The following is a 17,271-nucleotide window of genomic DNA, read 5'->3' on the forward strand; positions in this document are numbered from 1 at the left end:
CATGTTTGAAATCTCCTAAATTACACCAATGGTGGGTTATGCTTTTATAAAACCTCTTAGTTTTGCTAAAGAAAGACTGTCCCCCTAAGAGCAAGTGATCCTTTTGGGGACTTTTGGATCTTGATTGGCTAAAAAGAAAATGTGTCACCTGAGAGTGTACTGTCTGGGACTCTATAATGCATAGGCATATTATTTCTCAATAGGAATGCAGCTGAGTTTCAGAAATGCAAGTTTTCGTTAATCTCTATTTTTCCTGTAGAGATATGAGATATTTGCCCTTGGGGGATCTTATTTGTTTGGCAGTTTCTTTAAAGACATTTAGAAATCATTGGAGACTACGTGCTTTCCATTTCCTTGTTAATGGGTCATGAAGTTTTACAGAGATGTTTGCTACATGGCTCATTTACCTCTAGATTTTACAAGGGTTAGTGAAGTAAGTGCTTGGAAACTTAAGTGGGGGTGTATTCCATGGCAAAATACATAATCCCTTCCAGACTTTTAATGATGTTGCATTCCCCATTTGAAGAGTATTCCTGAGAATGTTTAAATGGCAGCTGGGATCCCTCACAAACTATAGCACTTAAAATGCACACACACACGGGGAGGGGGAAGGGGAAGCTGGGACGAAGTGAGAGAATGGCATGGACATATATACACTACCAAATGTAAAACAGTTAGCTAGTGGGAAGCAGCCACATAGCGCAGGGAGATCAGCTCAGTGCTTTGTGACCATCTAGAGGGGTGGGATAGGGAAGGTGGGAGGGAGATGCAAGAGAGAGGAGATATGGGGATATATGTATATGTATAGCTGCTTCACTTTGTTATAAAGCAGAAACTAACACACCATTGTAAAGCAATTATACTCCAATAAAGATGTTAAAAAAAATGCACACACACACATGTGAATCTTCTACTCTTAGGTCAAGGGGGCCAGTTTCATGGCTTATTATCCTTGTTGACAGTTAGTAAGCTGGTTAAAGTGCCAAATTTTATCAAGATGTCTCCAGAGTAAATTTAAACCCTGTTCAAAGAACGTCTACAATGCTAGGTGAGCTACAAAGATAGGACACTGAGGCTAAATGGAGAGAATGAATGGATTATTCAACATTTGCATGGAAAGGAGTTCAGAATTTACCTGCTCACCATTATTTGTTGATATGGATATGATGATTTGAGACTTTGGACCAAGAAATTGGATGACTTATTTTGATATTTCCATTTAGCTAGTATTTTTTTTTTAATGATTACAATTCAGATGACCTGGATGTTTTATGACCTTCCGGGTTTTGATTTGCAAAAAAGTGAATGACTATGATTTACCACTTAATTGTTCTTATTTAGGAATATAGCAAGACTATGGCACAGTGGCTTAGCATGATATTTATGTACATGATGTCTTGTAATCAGAAGTCTGTTTATGTTCCTTCCATATGGTTGTGTGACTCTTGTATTTCATAGCAATGGACTTTTTCTGAGTACACTGAGCTGTATGTCACTCTTAGGGGGTATCCTATCACTCTCCATCAGTAACGGACCCCACTCTCACTGCGGATACTCTGGACAAAACAATTGCAGAATTTGATACTGTGGAAGATCTGCTCAAGCACTTCAATCCTGAATCATGGCAAGAAGATCTTGAGAATCTGTATTTGGACACCCCTCATTATCGAGGCAGGTCATATCATGACAGGAAGTCAAAAGGTAAGAAACAAATAAGGTTCTTCATAAGCAGATAAAAGTGCTAATAGTAATAAGTAAGAATTTGCAATGCAATGTAGTTAATTCACTTACATCAGATGATTACTGTTAGTTCATTATCACATATCTTTTACACAGCACCTTCAAATGATGTTCTGTGTTTTGTCCAAACTGTGTTGTTTGTATGGGGCTAAGAAAGGTTTGATTCAGTCAAAGATCTGTCATAGTTTGGAGCTAGAAAAGACTTTATAAAATCATCTGGACCAACTTTGTGCTTCTTGGCAAGTAAGGCATTATCAGTCCCACCGTAAACAGTAGAGGCAACCAAAGTCAGGGAAGGTAAATAACTCTTCAAAGGCTGCATGGCAATGGAGAGGAAAGGAGAGTCATGCTCTCTTGCCTCCAATGGCAGTGCCTGTGTAACAGTCCCCTGTGCCTCTCTGATGGATATGAATGTTGAATTAGCCCGGGACTCAGTCATTGTTGGCAGGAGAGGCTTCTCGTAAAGTAATGGTCAAAACTCTGGAAGATTTCACTCTATTCATTCAATGTCCATTCTGAAATTTTTTATGAGGTCCTACTATGTGCTTTGTGCCCTTGGTGGTTCATAGGATATAAATGTCTCAAGGAAGAAACCAATATCTGGGCTATTTTGGACAAGTAAGTGTGAGGGCACACATTCATCTGGAAGGTTCAGGAAAGCAAAATGAAGGGAGAAGAAAGGAATATTCAGGCAGAATTAAAACATCATGAGTTAAAACAGTAATACTTACACTCTTAAAAAATAGGTATCCTAGTACTACATCTGAGTGATATGACCTTAGGACATGGATGTTTATTTGAATGTTTAACTCAAATTAATATAGAAATAACTTGTAATTACCTCATTGAATAAAACTATAATTTCTAGTCTGTTATGTTTAAGATTTGTTATTACTTAAACTTTCTCTACAAGTCTTGTAAGGCTGGCTTGCATCATAGATATAAAGGTATTTAGTACAATACAACTTGTTTCCTGTACTTTGTAATAACATGGGTACTTTCAGGAATTAAAAGGAACCCAGGGCCCTTTTGTAGATAATGTTTATATTGGTAAGGACAACATATTAAAACATGTAGGCTGAAATGACTAGTTAGTTAACTCCTGCCTGGGTCTGCTGCTTATGGCTTAGGTCATAATCTTATATACTTAAAGTGCACAGCTAAGTGGGGACAACAGAGTCACTGGTGGCCCTGATGTTATGTAGATATATCATATGTAGATCAGTGTAACTCTCAAATCGAATTTTCCCAGGGCTCACATTGTATTCAACTCAGAGAAGAAATGGCTTTTCCATAAAGCGTTGCTGTCTTTGGATCTCTACTAGGTCAACCTGAAGGAAAATAAAATACTCACTATGTTTTGAAAACCCCAGAAAAAAATATTAAAAATGGTATTGGAGAAAGAAATGATAAAATCTGACTCTGTCTTCAAGTATCTTAACCACTATAGCTACTTGAGGGGCAGCCCTTCTTGACACCTATTTGTTTGAAGTATTAAAATTTAAAAATCACCTAAATTCATTACTTATTTTTCCCCAGATACTATGTTGAGTTGGAGGCAAGGTGTCTTGGTTCAAAGCCTAACCCTGCCACTTAGAAGTTCTGTGATTTTTTTTGCAAGTCACTGACTCTTCCTGAGCCTCAGTGTCTTCATTGACAATGTGTGTATGATAACACCTACTTTCAGGAATTGTTAGGGGTGCCATCAAAAGCACTTGGCACATAGTACTTGCTCAAGAAATGTTGAAAAAGTTTGGAGTACTTGAGATGCCACAGCATTTATTTGTCCTACTACTGCATTGCTATTTGTATTTTTCTAAGGGAATATGAGAGCCTAGGACCTAACGGTTTCAACTCTTGCTGAATATTAAGTCACCTGGGGAGCTTTAAAAAACTACGGGTGCCTAGTCCTATCCCAGTCACAATGACTCAGAATCTCTGAGGGCGAGGCTGGGGTATTGATATTATTTTATGGCTACTAGGAGATTGAGACTGATCCTTAGAGGCAGCCAGGGTTGAGAGATGGTTCATCCTATATCTCCAGTAAATTGGCACAGACTCTGACACATTTTAGCTGCTCAGTTAATGTTTGTGGAATTGAAGATATTAATTATTCAGTATTAGTGTATTTCTAACATTTATAGAAACCCACCCCATAGACCAAGGATTGTAGCTTTATTAAGAATGCCTTTGGTTACTGAAATAACCTTACTAGAACATTCAAGGCACCATTCTACTTATTTCTAACAGTGTAAACATTTCTCTCCCCTGTTGGCTTAGATTTCATTTCTTAAACTCTTGTTTAAAATGGCCCTAAGGCAGGTCTGTACCCTTTCATTTAACACTGGCAAGCCACCACTGTCTCTGCACTTGCATAACTGTGCTGATTTAATTGTTTATCATTCCACTGATGCTGAACCACCTGCCTGTATCACAAAAGCAAAGGAAGTCAGGTTTAATATTTCAGCTGTTATTTTCAGCTTTTAGAACTTAAAAGTACAAATTCATGGTTTGTATACTGATGTATAAGAAAGGGGACAGTGAATAAAAGAGTGAAAACCAAAAAGTAGTTATAGATGATGGAGGTCCATTAGGTGTCAAATAAAATGTGAACTTTATAGGATCCCTAAAAAAGTTTTCTACTATCAGTATAATAATCTTGTTGTACAGAAACAAAGATATTTTGTTATATCTTTGTTTTATATATTTTGAATATCTATTGAGCATCCATTCTTCTGATTTACCCAGACTGATCAAAAGTAGCATTTTTCATGATACCAAAGAACAGGATTCTAAGATGACCCTTGAATGTGAATATATAAATCACAAAATTTTATAAACTCTAAAATAAAGCACAAACACACTAGGTGAAGAACTTATGTAATGAAGTAGAAAACAGTTAATAAAATTAAATTTTATGCTTTGCTTCTACTGTTATTTGAAGAAAGATTAGGTAACTGAGTTTTTAGTTCTCCTTAAGAAGAGACTTGAAAATGAGAAGCAAGAGGACAGTAAAAGTTTAGGGAGAAGAGGGAGAGAAAAGAGACATAACTTTGCCAAGTATTGAAGCCAGAACTTCAGCGTATAAGGTCCACTTTTTTCAAATTCACAAGTAATAGATAAGCACAAACCTGTCTGTAAAACCTTCTGGACTGATGATAATAGGACAAGTTAATATATCCAACTTTCAGTTTCCTAGGGGGTAATGGAGAAAAGGGTAGCATGGATAATTGAACTCTGTAGATAAGTACAGTTCCAAAACCCAGTTTTTGCCAATGATTTCAACCCCATGCCTTCAACCTCAAAGCTGCCCAAAAGTTTAAAAAAAAAAGTCGTTTGAAATTCAAGTTGTATTTACTTCTTCTGATGAACATGACAATAACATAGTAAATTTGCACATAATTAGGTAAAATATTATATGGATGTTCTACAAACTATGTAATCACTCTCTGAATCATTGCATGACCACTGTGGTTTAACTGAAGTTACACTGCAATTCCTTTAAAACACAATACTTTGAACTTGGTAGCAATGTATATTTAGTCAAGTATATAGCATGAAATGTGACATCTCTACATTGAAAAACTATCGGCCTTAAACTCTACTAGACTGGGCATTAATTGAGTGGTCATTTATGGAGATTAACAATGTAACTGAGATGCAGTCTTTTACTTATTCCAGGAGAGCTTGACTTTCCTGAATGATGGTGTGTTTGCCATAGAAAAATCCAACACATAACAGCAAGAAGAAAACCTGTTCTCACAGTTTGTGTTGTGATTAAAATATGGATATAATTGTTGAGGCACTCCAACTTAATAGTTTTGAACTACAGTAATGCTTGACAAAAATACAATTTTCCCCAGAGTTGCCATTTCTTTTTAAATTTTATTTAATTTTATTTTTTTATATAGCAGGTTCTTATTAGTTATCTATTTGATACATATTAGTGTATACATGTCAATCCCAATCTCCTAGTTCATCCCACCACCACCACCACCACCACCACCCCGCCCTGGCTTTCCCCCCTTGGTGTCCATACATTTGTTCTCTACATCTGTGTCTCTATTTCTGCCTTGCAAACTGGTTCATCTGTACCATTTTTCTAGATTCCATATATATGCATTAATATATGATATTTGTTTTTCTCTTTCTGACTTACTTCACTCTGTATGACAGTCTCTAGGTCTATCCACCTCTCTACAAATGACCCAATTTCGTTCCTTTTTATGGTTGAGTAATATTCCATTGTATATATGTACCACATCTTCTTTGTCCATTCGTCTGTTAATGGGCATTTAGGTTGCTTCCATTACCTGGCTGTTGTAAATAGTGCTGCAATGAACATTGGGGTGCATGTGTGTTTTTGAATTATGGTTTTCTCTGGGTATATGCCCAGTAGTGGGATTATTGGGTCATATGGTAATTCTATTTTTAGTTTTTTAAGGAACCTCCATAGGGGCTGTATCAGTTTACATTCCCAGCAACAGTGCAAGAGGGTTCCCTTTTCTCCACACCCTCTCCAGCATTTGTTGTTTGTAGATTTTCTGACGATGCCCATTCTAACTGGTGTGAGGTGATACCTCACTGTAGTTTTGATTTGCATTTCTCTAATAACTAGTGATGTTGAGCAGCTTTTCATGTGCCTCTTAGCCATATGTATGTCTTCTTTGGAGAAATGTCTATTTAGGTCTTCTGCCCATTTTTTGATTGGGTTTTTTGTTTCTTTAATGTTGAGCAAGTCGCCATTTATTTATTTATTTTTTATTTATTGTTGGCTGTGTTGGGTCTTCGCTCCTGTGCGAGGTCTTTCTCTAGTTGTAGCAAGCGGGGGCCACGCTTCATCATGGTGCGCGGGCCTCTCACTGTCGCGGCCTCTCGTTGCGGAACACAGGCTCCAAATGCACAGGCTCAGTAATTGTGGCTCACGGGCGTAGTTGCTCCGTGGCATGTGGGATCTTCCCAGACCAGGGCTTGAACCCGTGTCCCCTGCATTGGCAGGCAGATTCTCAACCACTGCGCCACCAGGGAAGCCCCTGAGTTGCCATTTTTTGATGCAGGGGCCAAATTTGATGTGCATTCCTCTTTAAAAAATCAGTAATTTAATATTGAGTGAAGCAAACATACTGAAATTAAATTGAGTCCAAATGACAGAGTTTGAAATATATGATTTTCACAGACTCTAAATGCTTAGATGATGTAACTCTGGGACAGTTACCAACCCATTTCCCAGGATCTAATATCAATTTGTGATTTCTTACATGACATTATTTTGCTGTAAGATCTAAAACACTTGATTCTTTAATTTGAAAACTGTTTATTTGTAAACAACTGTCATAAGAAGCTGATGAGTAAATGAAATAAATATGTTTCATATAAAATGTTTGAATTGGTTCTAAATTCTCTTAGATACAAATATCTTTTATTTTTAACTTAGTCATTTATTGCTGTTTCTTTGTCATGCCCTTTGTCATACTAACTAGAAAGAGCCAAATCTTGCTCTGGAGATGTCATTCAATGGGTATAAAGTTTCAGTCATGCAAGATGAAAAATTGCTAAAGGTCTGCTGCACAACACTGTGCTCATGGTTAATAATACTGTACACTTAAAAATTTAAGCAGATACACCTCATGATATCTGTTGCTTAACATGTTTTTTTATAAATGTTCTTTTTTGTGAATATTTGGTAGAAGTTGCCCATAAAAATAATTTAAAAACAATTTAGAATGTAGGAAATAATTTCAGAGTGTATTAAGATATGAACATATTTTAGAAATGACCTAAAGTCACAGTAAATTGAATGCTTACTACTTTCTCTCTCTGCCTATTTGATATCTGGGTGAGAATTTGCAGAAAGCCCTTGTCTGACGCTAGTGATGAATCAGACAAGTCACTCTTGAGATATCCTTCTGTAACTATCTATTGGTAAATTAAACAAACAGAGGTACTACAGACGTTAAATCAAATGGATTTCTTTTTCTAATTTCTTGTGTTGAATAAGGGTTAGCTTCACTGAGTTTCCTGAACCATGTGGTATGTACCAAGTAAAAGCTTTCTTTATCAATATTAAAATTGTTTACCATAAATTTGATAGAAATAGAGCAAAAGAAAGAATGTGATAGTGGAAAGAGCATGGACTTTGGAGTCAAGTAAGCTTATAATAAAATTCTAACTCAGGTACTAATGGTGGCCTTGGAGAGTTATGTGCAGACCTCTGAGCCTGTGTTTTCTCCATTTGGTAAAATGACTCTAATTATAACAACTTTGCAAAGTCATGTGAGGATTAATAATAGCAGAGTATACAACTCCTAGTGGGCCCTCAATAAATGCTAGCTATTATTATTACTTGAATACAGAACTCTGCACAGAACCAAGGTATTTCTGTGGACCTTGCTCTCTTCCTTGTAAGGCTCTTAGATAAGCATCAGTAATCTGGAGAGCCTCCTACAGAGTATCCAAATATTGTCATATTTAAGTATCTGTATAATCAGTAAACTCATTAAAAGTTTACAAAATAATTGCCAAGTACTAAACTTTTCTATGATATATTTACCCAGAAATTTCTGGCACCCTTTTGCTTTTTGGACATTTCCTTTTTAAAGCTTATTTTTTAGATTTTAGCCACTCTTTATAACCCATATGATTTGTAAGTAACTAGATTCCCTACTCATTCAGTTTGCCAGCAAGCATTAATAAAACCATATTATCATTTATAGTGTCACATGTGTCTATGAGGGCACACGCATAAAATGTTTGAAGAAAATCTCAGCACAGGGACAAGGACCTTTTTGGTTGTTTATTCTCTTACTGCCACTGCAGCCTCTGATTTTCTCCTATAGTGGCTGTCTATCTTTGTGGATATCCTAAGCCCACTCTCATCATCAAAGTTATTCCTCCCATCTAGGCATATAATTCAAATGCACATTGCTTAGGAAATCCATTTTGCAGTAGAAAACCATAGGTAACTTTTACTGTCTGGGTGGACAAATGTGCCTTTTCCACAACAGTCACTCTTGTTAAAGATGAATGGGTTTGCCTTGTAGTTCCTGTACCCATTTTTACCTGTGTAGCATTGGGAATCCTCTGCAGCATCCTTGTGCTCAGTGCCCCTATGGACTTAAGGAGGGAGCATACCCTTCCTAGAGCACACATTCATGCAGAAACTGCTGGGGCTGGAACATCTGGCTCATTAAGTGTCTACTTGCAAAGGACTGTGTTGAGTGCTACGTCCCATGAAATTTAACTAAAAACAATACATCATCATTGTTTTCTGACATTTCGATCAAGGTGGACATGACCTTCCTTTCCTTAGTGATCACCAATTGCAGAATCTTAGCCACTTCTGGTTTAGGTGATTCTGTTCTTAACCTTACTTCATTGATCTGTTTTACTCATTTCAAGGTTAATGTGAGGCATACCTACTGAGAGCTAGAGTCTGGACCTTGCTTCAAACACTTTTAACTCATTCAAGCTCAATGAATTTCTTGGCAGGAGAAGAGTATTGTTATTCCCATTTTATCTAATAAAAGAAACAAATTCAGAAAGGTTCAGCGACAGCTGTAAAGTAGAGAGCCATGACATGAACCTGGGTGTGTTGACTGCAAAGTCAATGCTGTGGGGGAACCAATAATGAGTAAAGCTCAGAGACTCATAGTCTAATAAATGAGAGACAAGAGAAAGATCTCCTTGATTTCCTAACCTGTTTTCTTATTTTTCATTGCATAGATGTACTTCATACATCCCCCTAGAGTTCAGAGAATTGCCTTATGATAGTGTCAGCTGCTTTCAGGCCTAATCCAATGCCTTGCAGTTATCCTTGCACTCACCCATTCATTTTCCAGCAAGTATTTGTCAAGTGCCTACTATATGTCCAGTGACTGTAGGCAAGTCATTCAACTCTTCTGCATCTCAGTTTCCACATCTATCAAATGGGAATAGTAGTCTCTAAGATAACAGTTTGTTATGAGAATTCCATGAGGCTTGAGTAGGTGCTCAGTAAATTTCCATTCACTCATTGCTTAACAATGTTTTTAAACCCTGACAATTAGGAATTGTCTGAGTGGGAACATTTTACTGTGATTTAGGTTAATTTCTATAAATACAAGTGGTAAATGTTTCCATTCTTCAGAAATTAAACCAGCAAATGGAGTCATGAGATTCATGATTTTAAGTTTAAAATACCCTGATATTGCCTCATTAAAAGTTATAAGATAATTGTTCTTTCCAGACTTATTTGCACTTGCAAATTGGGGTTGAAATGTGGAAACCATTTTCACAGTTATGTGCTAATTTATAGAAGAGGGAATCTGAAAATCACAGTGAGGTTGTAATGTCCGTAAAGAGGAACAGACTCCTCCTGGGAAATTTATGAACCTTGAAGAAGGCTGAGAGCCCCTAGTTGCTTGGTATAAAAATACTACAATTATTTATATATTCCCCTTACCTCCCACCCCCACATAAAGTGCCATAAATCTAGTGTTGTAACATCAAAGTCAAGTTTATAATAAAGCACTTTACATAACAGATTGTGGGACTACTCCCCATTTGGCAAAAGACATATTCCTGAGCACCTTGAGATGTGTATCAGAGAGCCAGCCTTCTGGATGGCATCCTTTACCCCATGTGGCACAGCTGCTAGAGCCCATGGGTCTTGGTGCCAATCTTCGTGCATCACAGTTCATCCTTGATAGAGCTGGTTCTAGAACCCTAGTTTTTCAATTCTAACCCAACAACCATCAGTAGTTTGATTCATTTAGGTAGTAGTTACTGAGTACCTATTCCTTGCAAATGAAATCTGGATTGACTAGTGGTCTATAAATGGCCTGAACTTTTTCTAATTTTGACTTTAAGTTTATGGGTATCCCACAAAAGATAGATATTTAAGAAAAATCAGAAATGTTTGTCTTGGGAGCTGTAGTGACTCCAGCTGTTTTTTATTGGATTTAGTTATTTCAAATATCCTGAAATGGCATGTGTGCTTAGACTACAAAAAAATAAAAAATGTTGTAGTTTTTTCATCAGTATGCTGCTTCTAACTGTTGAAACCAAATGGTTTTAGGAGAGGTGGACTTAAATGACCTATATTTGGTCCTTCCACTAGGGGCAAAGCACTAGGAGAGGGGAGATAAAAAGATGATTAACTCTGCTTTCAAGGACCTTATGGTTTGGTGGACAAGAAACACCTAAATAAAGAAAAGGATAAAGCAAAGTCTACAAAGTCAGTGCTATAATAGAAAGCAGAGAATGTGTGGTGAGTATATAGTGAAGGGGTCAGAGGAGATGTAGGGTGAATGTGCCTCTTGACTTAGAAGATTAAAATGACATAGTGGACTGAGATGTCAGAGAAGGTAAACTAGAATGACAAAAGCATGGTTTTAAAAAAGGCATGGGGCTTCCCTGGTGGCGCAGTGGTTGAGAGTCCGCCTGCCGGTTCAGGGGACACGGGTTTGTGCCCTGGTCCAGGAAGATCCCACATGCCGCGGAGCAGCTGGGCCCGTGAGCCATGGCAGCTGAGCCTGCGTGTCCGGAGCCTGTGCTCCGCAACAGGAGAGGCCACAACAGTGAGAGGCCCACGTACCGCAAAAAAAATAAATAAATAAATAAATAAATAGAAAAGGCATGGCCCTACTTCAAGCACTTGCTCTTCTATTGCCAAACCTGCACTGATATAGAGGCTGCTAGTGAGTGCCTGCTAAGAGAGTTCATAAAGAATTTTAGCCTATAAAGGCTCAATTTGCTTGTATTAAAATGATTACTGGCTAGCTCCAAGAATATAGAGAAGTTTAACTGAACACTAGCAGATTCAGGAAGATAAAGAGAAAAAAGACTGGTGACACACATAACAGAATAGACTGATGAAAGGCCAGCACAGTGAAAGCCAACCAATAAACTTGACACCAGAAGAGACTGACCCAAGGAAACCATCTTCCTATTGAACAAAACAAACTGTGAATCAAACATGCATGGGAAGGAAAAAAAAATTGTTTTCTTACATTCAGTGTGAGGACATTATTTTGTTTCACAATGAATTTTTGTATTCACAAAAAAATTGAAATGATTAATTTAGAAAAGGCTTTTAAATTTTTATCATAAGCTGATCACCACCTATGCTGTGTTTGCCAAGCATGTGAAATATAATATTGGCTTTATCTGTCCTCTAGAAAGAATCTCTAGGGTTCTATCATTTGTTGCCCCCTGAAAACAATTGCTATCAGCCCATCCAACTCTTTACGTGGACCTCCGATTGGTTTTCATAACAAAGACTACAGGTAGATAAGGGCAAGAAGGAATTCAAGGAGAGATGAGGACAAAGTGAAGATCATGAATTGACAAAAGTCCTCTCATTTCAGGTGAAAAAATATGAAATTCATTGTATTTCTCAATACCAAAGAAAAAAGTACGTTCTGTGCAGTAGCCTGGTTTATTTGCAAGAACCCAGTGTACATTTCCAGTACAATCCAATAGATGAATGTGTGTGCCCAGGAGTACATGCTTGGGTATATGTAATTGACAGCATCTTGAAAGTGACAGGTCAGTGCCTAGCAACGCACCTAGGAAGCCAGGTCATTTGACAGCGAGTAGACCTCTAGACGGAAAGCTCCATCAGGGCTCATAGAATCTGCTCTTTGCACCCTCCTTCAACTCTTTAGACCTGGGCTCAGAAGTGCAAGAGTAATGAAAAAGCCTGAATTCAGCCTCTGGCTCTACCACTGACTAGGTATGTGGCTGTGGACATGTTCTTTTCCCTACCCTCTCAGAGCCTCAATTTTCTCAAGTGTAAAAGTGTAAAAGTAAGGGTAATGATAGTATGTAATTCCTAGCATTTATGGGGATTTCATGCAATTGTATATGTGAAGAACTTTTCATGCTACCTGGTACTTAGGAATATAGATGGTCAATATAAAAAAGACCAGGCTGACTCTCCTTCCTCCCAAACCTGACCCTGAATGGATTAGAAACTGAACCAGTGAGTGCATTCACCAATGTACCATTGCTTTACACATCCCTTTCCTAGTGCTCAGATCCTAGAGCTCTTACCACAGCCCAGGTACCTCTGTGACTAGGCTGCACTTTCAGGCCAGAGCTGCAGAAAAAAGGGTGCTCCCTGAGGTTCTAGGCAGTGGCCCACATTGGATTACCATGTCCAGAGGAAGGCTCTGAGAACAGTGGAACCTTCTCAGCCTTTCCATCAGGTTGTCAGTACACAGCCCAAAGACGTAACTAATGTCAAAAATCCATGAGAAGGCAAGACTCAAATTCAAAAGGATGTAAAAAGAAGGATTATAACATTATGTACACCTGGGTGAAATAAGGGCAGCTAGGTGCAATTAATGAGCCTTTGAATGAAATTTGGAACGTCCTTGTTGCTCTGTAATATTCTGCTGTGGAGATTGAAGCGGGAATGGAAAGGGCAGCTCCCCTCTCTGAGTTTGTACTGCTTGGCCTGCCTCCCTCACACCAGAGCCTGCCTCCCTCACACCGGAGCCTCCCTTCGGACCAGAGCACTGGAAGTCTTAACTGCCACTCATTCCCTTGTCTGGCTCCCTGCTCTGCTGCACTGCCTAGTCAGTCTTCTTTGACTGGAAATTCAACATCCCCTGCAGAAAGTCTGCAGTGGCACTTTGAAGTTATTTGCATCCACTCTGAAGAACCTTTTAGTTCTCGTTCTAAATTGAGTGCCTTCGTGGTTTCAATCCCCTGATAAGCAGGGCAGCTGGATTCTACAGCAGTCATACTGGGTCACAGTTCTGAGCCACGTCAGTGAATTGATGCATAAAACTGACAACATCGTAAATCTCTTCATGGCAGGTAGGAAAGGGAAATAACCAGTGCTAGTCGGTAAAACAGTTATACAATGTGAAGAGTTTTGTTCCAAGATGAGTAAGGCATACATGCCTATCCTGATTTGTTGACAGCACTTTGGGGGTTAGCTGAATTCCCACAGGGAATCATATTGTAGTTTGGTTTGGACATATTCTGGAGATAAGGGTGTAGCCATTTACCACCCCAGTCCTAGCACAATGCCATACGGGAAAGCTTGATACAGTGCCAGGAAGGTCGATCTTCCTCCTTCAGCTATAAGGTTGCCTGCCATTCCCCCACTCTGCCTGATGTGGCAGAGACCATGAGGCAAAAGAGAGAATGACTTTGAGCCCAGTTTTCCTACTTAGTATTCACTTTGAGTGAGTAATACACATCTCAAAAGGGTGGGCGAAAAAAAAAGAGGGTGGGGAACAACGACAGGTAGTCCTATGTATCATGCTTAGCAGAGGACTGGCTGAACTCAAGTACATGCAGTACTGTCACTTCCTTCCCATCCCTCTCTGCCTTCCACATGCCACAACCCCTTCCTGCTAATAGGTGTTAGACAAAATATATTCCCATCATCACAAGCAACAGCTTTGGCCCTCTGCATTAGCCCTGTCCATAGCCCAGTAATGCACAGCCAGCATCAGTATTTATCTCAAGGTGACACTTGTAATGGATGATTGGTGCACTTCTTAATCCATTTACATAATCCTTTCTGCTTTGTTTGCAGTTATTTTCAGGGCTTTAGCAGCAATAAAATGGTTCCTTTCCCAAGACAGAGTTCATTCACTTTAAATCTGGCTTGATTATAGCTAAACTTATGACATGTCTTTACAAAGGAAGGGGAAAAAAGCAATAAATTATGCACAGTAATTATTTAGCATTTATTCAGCCCCCACAGTGTCCTGGGCTCAGCATATAACAGTTGGGGGAAAATCCCTGCCCTTGAGAATCAAAGGCACTCAAGGCAGAGCATTATTCCAATTGCCATTTAATTCCTTATTCAAGGGGTCATTGACCGTATGGCCAGCCTTTTAGCTGACTTCATGGGGTTAAGTGGACTCTCCACCCACTCGTGCCTTCTTTTATTTCTGTTTCATTCAGATGCATTCTACTGACAGCATCCTTAGCCTTTGACCTCTACCCCAAAAGAGCACTCCTTACCGTTCCTCAAGCAGTTTTGGTTTAGGACTAAGACATTTAATGGGGCTAGAATCCAGAGTAAGCCTGATGATAACTGCCTAACGTTTGTGGGATTCCTTCTGTGGTGGCCTGGCTGGTGACACGGGAAATGCACTCGGAAATGGTGTGGAACCCGGAGGTGGCGGGGGGGGCGGGGACAAAGGACTTTCTTATAACTGCATTCTTGTGAGAAGATAGTCATGTACATTCACCCGCCAGACAATTTGGATGCCAAATAGATGGGTGATTAGATGGATTTTGAGACCACAAATTAAAATGTAATTTATATACTACAATAATACAAATTTAACTCAAGTAAAATATTAATGACTAAAATTTGAAAATTTAGGGTGATGCTCTTAATTCACAGAAGTCCCAATAACCAACCCCCCCCCCAGATAATCATTTACATAGAATAACGGCCAAAAGAGAGAAATAGAGGAGAAAGATCTGAAAAAAAAATTTTTTTTAATTATTGACCATTTGACTTTAAAGGAAAAAATTGAAGGAAAAATCAAAATGAATCAAGATGAATAAAATAACCAGCATTAATTAATACCAGGCACACTGCATTCAATACTTCAAATATTGCTGTGAAATAAGTAAAGTTATACTATTTACATTTTATAGATGAAGAAGCAGAGGTTTGGAGCAGTCAAGTAACTTTCCAACTAAAAGGAGGCATAGCCATTATGTGAATGCAGCTGTAGCTTTACTGCAGAGCCCAAGCACTTAACCAGTATTCTATACTGCCATCTAGGACCCAATGCACTAATATCCATCATATTCACAACCCCCAAAAAGCCATGTCCTTTGACATTTTGGTTGACCTCGTAGTTAAAATGAAGCCAAAACCTTTTTATTCCTCACATTTACTTGTAAAATTTCACTGCCAGGTGCATCGATTAGAGTAATTCTTCCTAATGTGTCCCTGATATAATACAAATTGTATTTAAGTAATGGCTTACAGTCAGGAGTTATTTAGAATCAAGAAGATACACACACACACACACATTTTTTAAAGCAAAGACAATTATTTTAAATTGCTGAATGTTACATTTTCTTTCCTTGGAACTTTTTTTTTTTTTGCATTAAAAAAATGCAAGGAAAATTGAGCCAAGATATAGATTTAGCTAAGTTTTTGAAGGTTTTCTGTTTTCTGTTTCTGTTTTCTTTGCTGTTGTTGACATTTTTTTTTGAAGGGCAGATAGGATCAAAAGAGAAATTAGATTTTCCATCTTTGGTGTTTGGGAGATCCCAAGGATAGATTCAAGCCCTGGGTTAAGGCTGTCCTCACAGAATCTTCCCAGCCTGTTCGCAAAAATGTGTGCTGAGTGTGTATGCCGTAGTCGTGCACTTGCTTACACGATACTGTGTTTCTTACAGTTGACCTGGACAGGCTCAATGATGACGTCAAGCGTTACAGTTGCACTCCCAGGAATTACTCGGTCAACTTGAGAGAGGAGCTGAAGGTGACCAATGTGGTCTTCTTTCCACGCTGCCTCCTCGTGCAACGCTGTGGGGGAAACTGTGGCTGTGGAACTGTCAGCTGGAAGTCCTGTACGTGCAATTCAGGGAAAACTGTGAAGAAGTATCACGAGGTATGCCGTTTTCAGATTTCTTTGTTGCAGTGCTGCATTTAGCCCTTTTCAGCTGCAAAAGTCTTGTAATCTCTAGGCTGCTGGGAAACAGGGCCATTGCGTTGGTTGTTCACGTTGTTCACTGCACAGGGGCACCTCCCAGGGGGATGACTGGGAAATTGTACTCAAGCTAAATTTGCTAAGCTAGGTGCCCTGGGGAGAGTGTATCCTGAAGAAGGGTTTCCTTTTTCTAACCCTTATTCATAATATACTATGTGGGTTGACAACAGTCTTGTTAGTATACACAGTCAAATGTATGATGCAGTAATTTGAGAGCTTACTTGGCTTCCTTATAGAAATATGATGGGATTCATTTACAGTGTATGACTGCAAATCTAGGTTATGTTAAGAAAATGCTAAGAGCCAAACTTTAATTCAATCAAGTCATTGAAAAATGAAGCAAGGTAAAGATAGCAAAATATAAATTGTCAGAAAAGATACATTGTTGGAGACTTTTTCATTCTCTAAATATGGAAATATTTTTCTTCCAGAAGTACTAATTTTTCCTAAGTATGACTGAGTGCTCTGAGGAATCAGCTCTGAAATTATGCAAAAATAAACAAAAGTAATCCTAAAGATATAAGAGGAACAAAAATTTAAGGAGAGCAGTAAACTTTGATGATAATAACAAGGAATGCATGTAAGCCTTTACTGTGTACCAGACATCATTGTAAGCAATCATTAGCTCACTTGGCAGTTTCTCCACAATGCTGACAGGGGAGTGCTATTTTTATTCCCTTTTTATAGAATAGTAAACTGAGACCAGCAGTAGATTGACCAGCGTGACTTGGTCAGTAACTCACAGAGCCAGGACCTAAACTGATCAACTGTTTCTAAAATCTATATTCTTATCACTAGTAACACTGTGCTCTCTTTGTTAAAAATATATAGCACTTTATTGAAG

The 17,271-nt window shown here is 38.5% G+C and overlaps 1 protein-coding gene across 2 annotated transcripts in view; it reads left to right on the forward strand.

The window, feature by feature from the left end:
• Nucleotides 1–17,271, forward strand: part of PDGFD (platelet derived growth factor D) — a 237,925-nt gene that overhangs the window by 209,728 nt on the left and 10,926 nt on the right. For both annotated transcript variants that reach the window (XM_027095686.1, XM_027095685.1), the window contains exons 5-6: nt 1,503–1,701; nt 16,114–16,328. In XM_027095686.1, coding sequence (XP_026951487.1) covers nt 1,503–1,701; nt 16,114–16,328 — 414 coding nt within the window. The remainder of the gene's footprint in view (nt 1–1,502; nt 1,702–16,113; nt 16,329–17,271) is intronic.

The sequence above is a fragment of the Aethalodelphis obliquidens genome, unplaced genomic scaffold (assembly GCF_003676395.1).
Source record: "Aethalodelphis obliquidens isolate GAN/ISIS:26980383/991018 unplaced genomic scaffold, ASM367639v1 scaffold93, whole genome shotgun sequence".
Taxonomy (NCBI): Eukaryota; Metazoa; Chordata; class Mammalia; order Artiodactyla; family Delphinidae; genus Aethalodelphis; species Aethalodelphis obliquidens.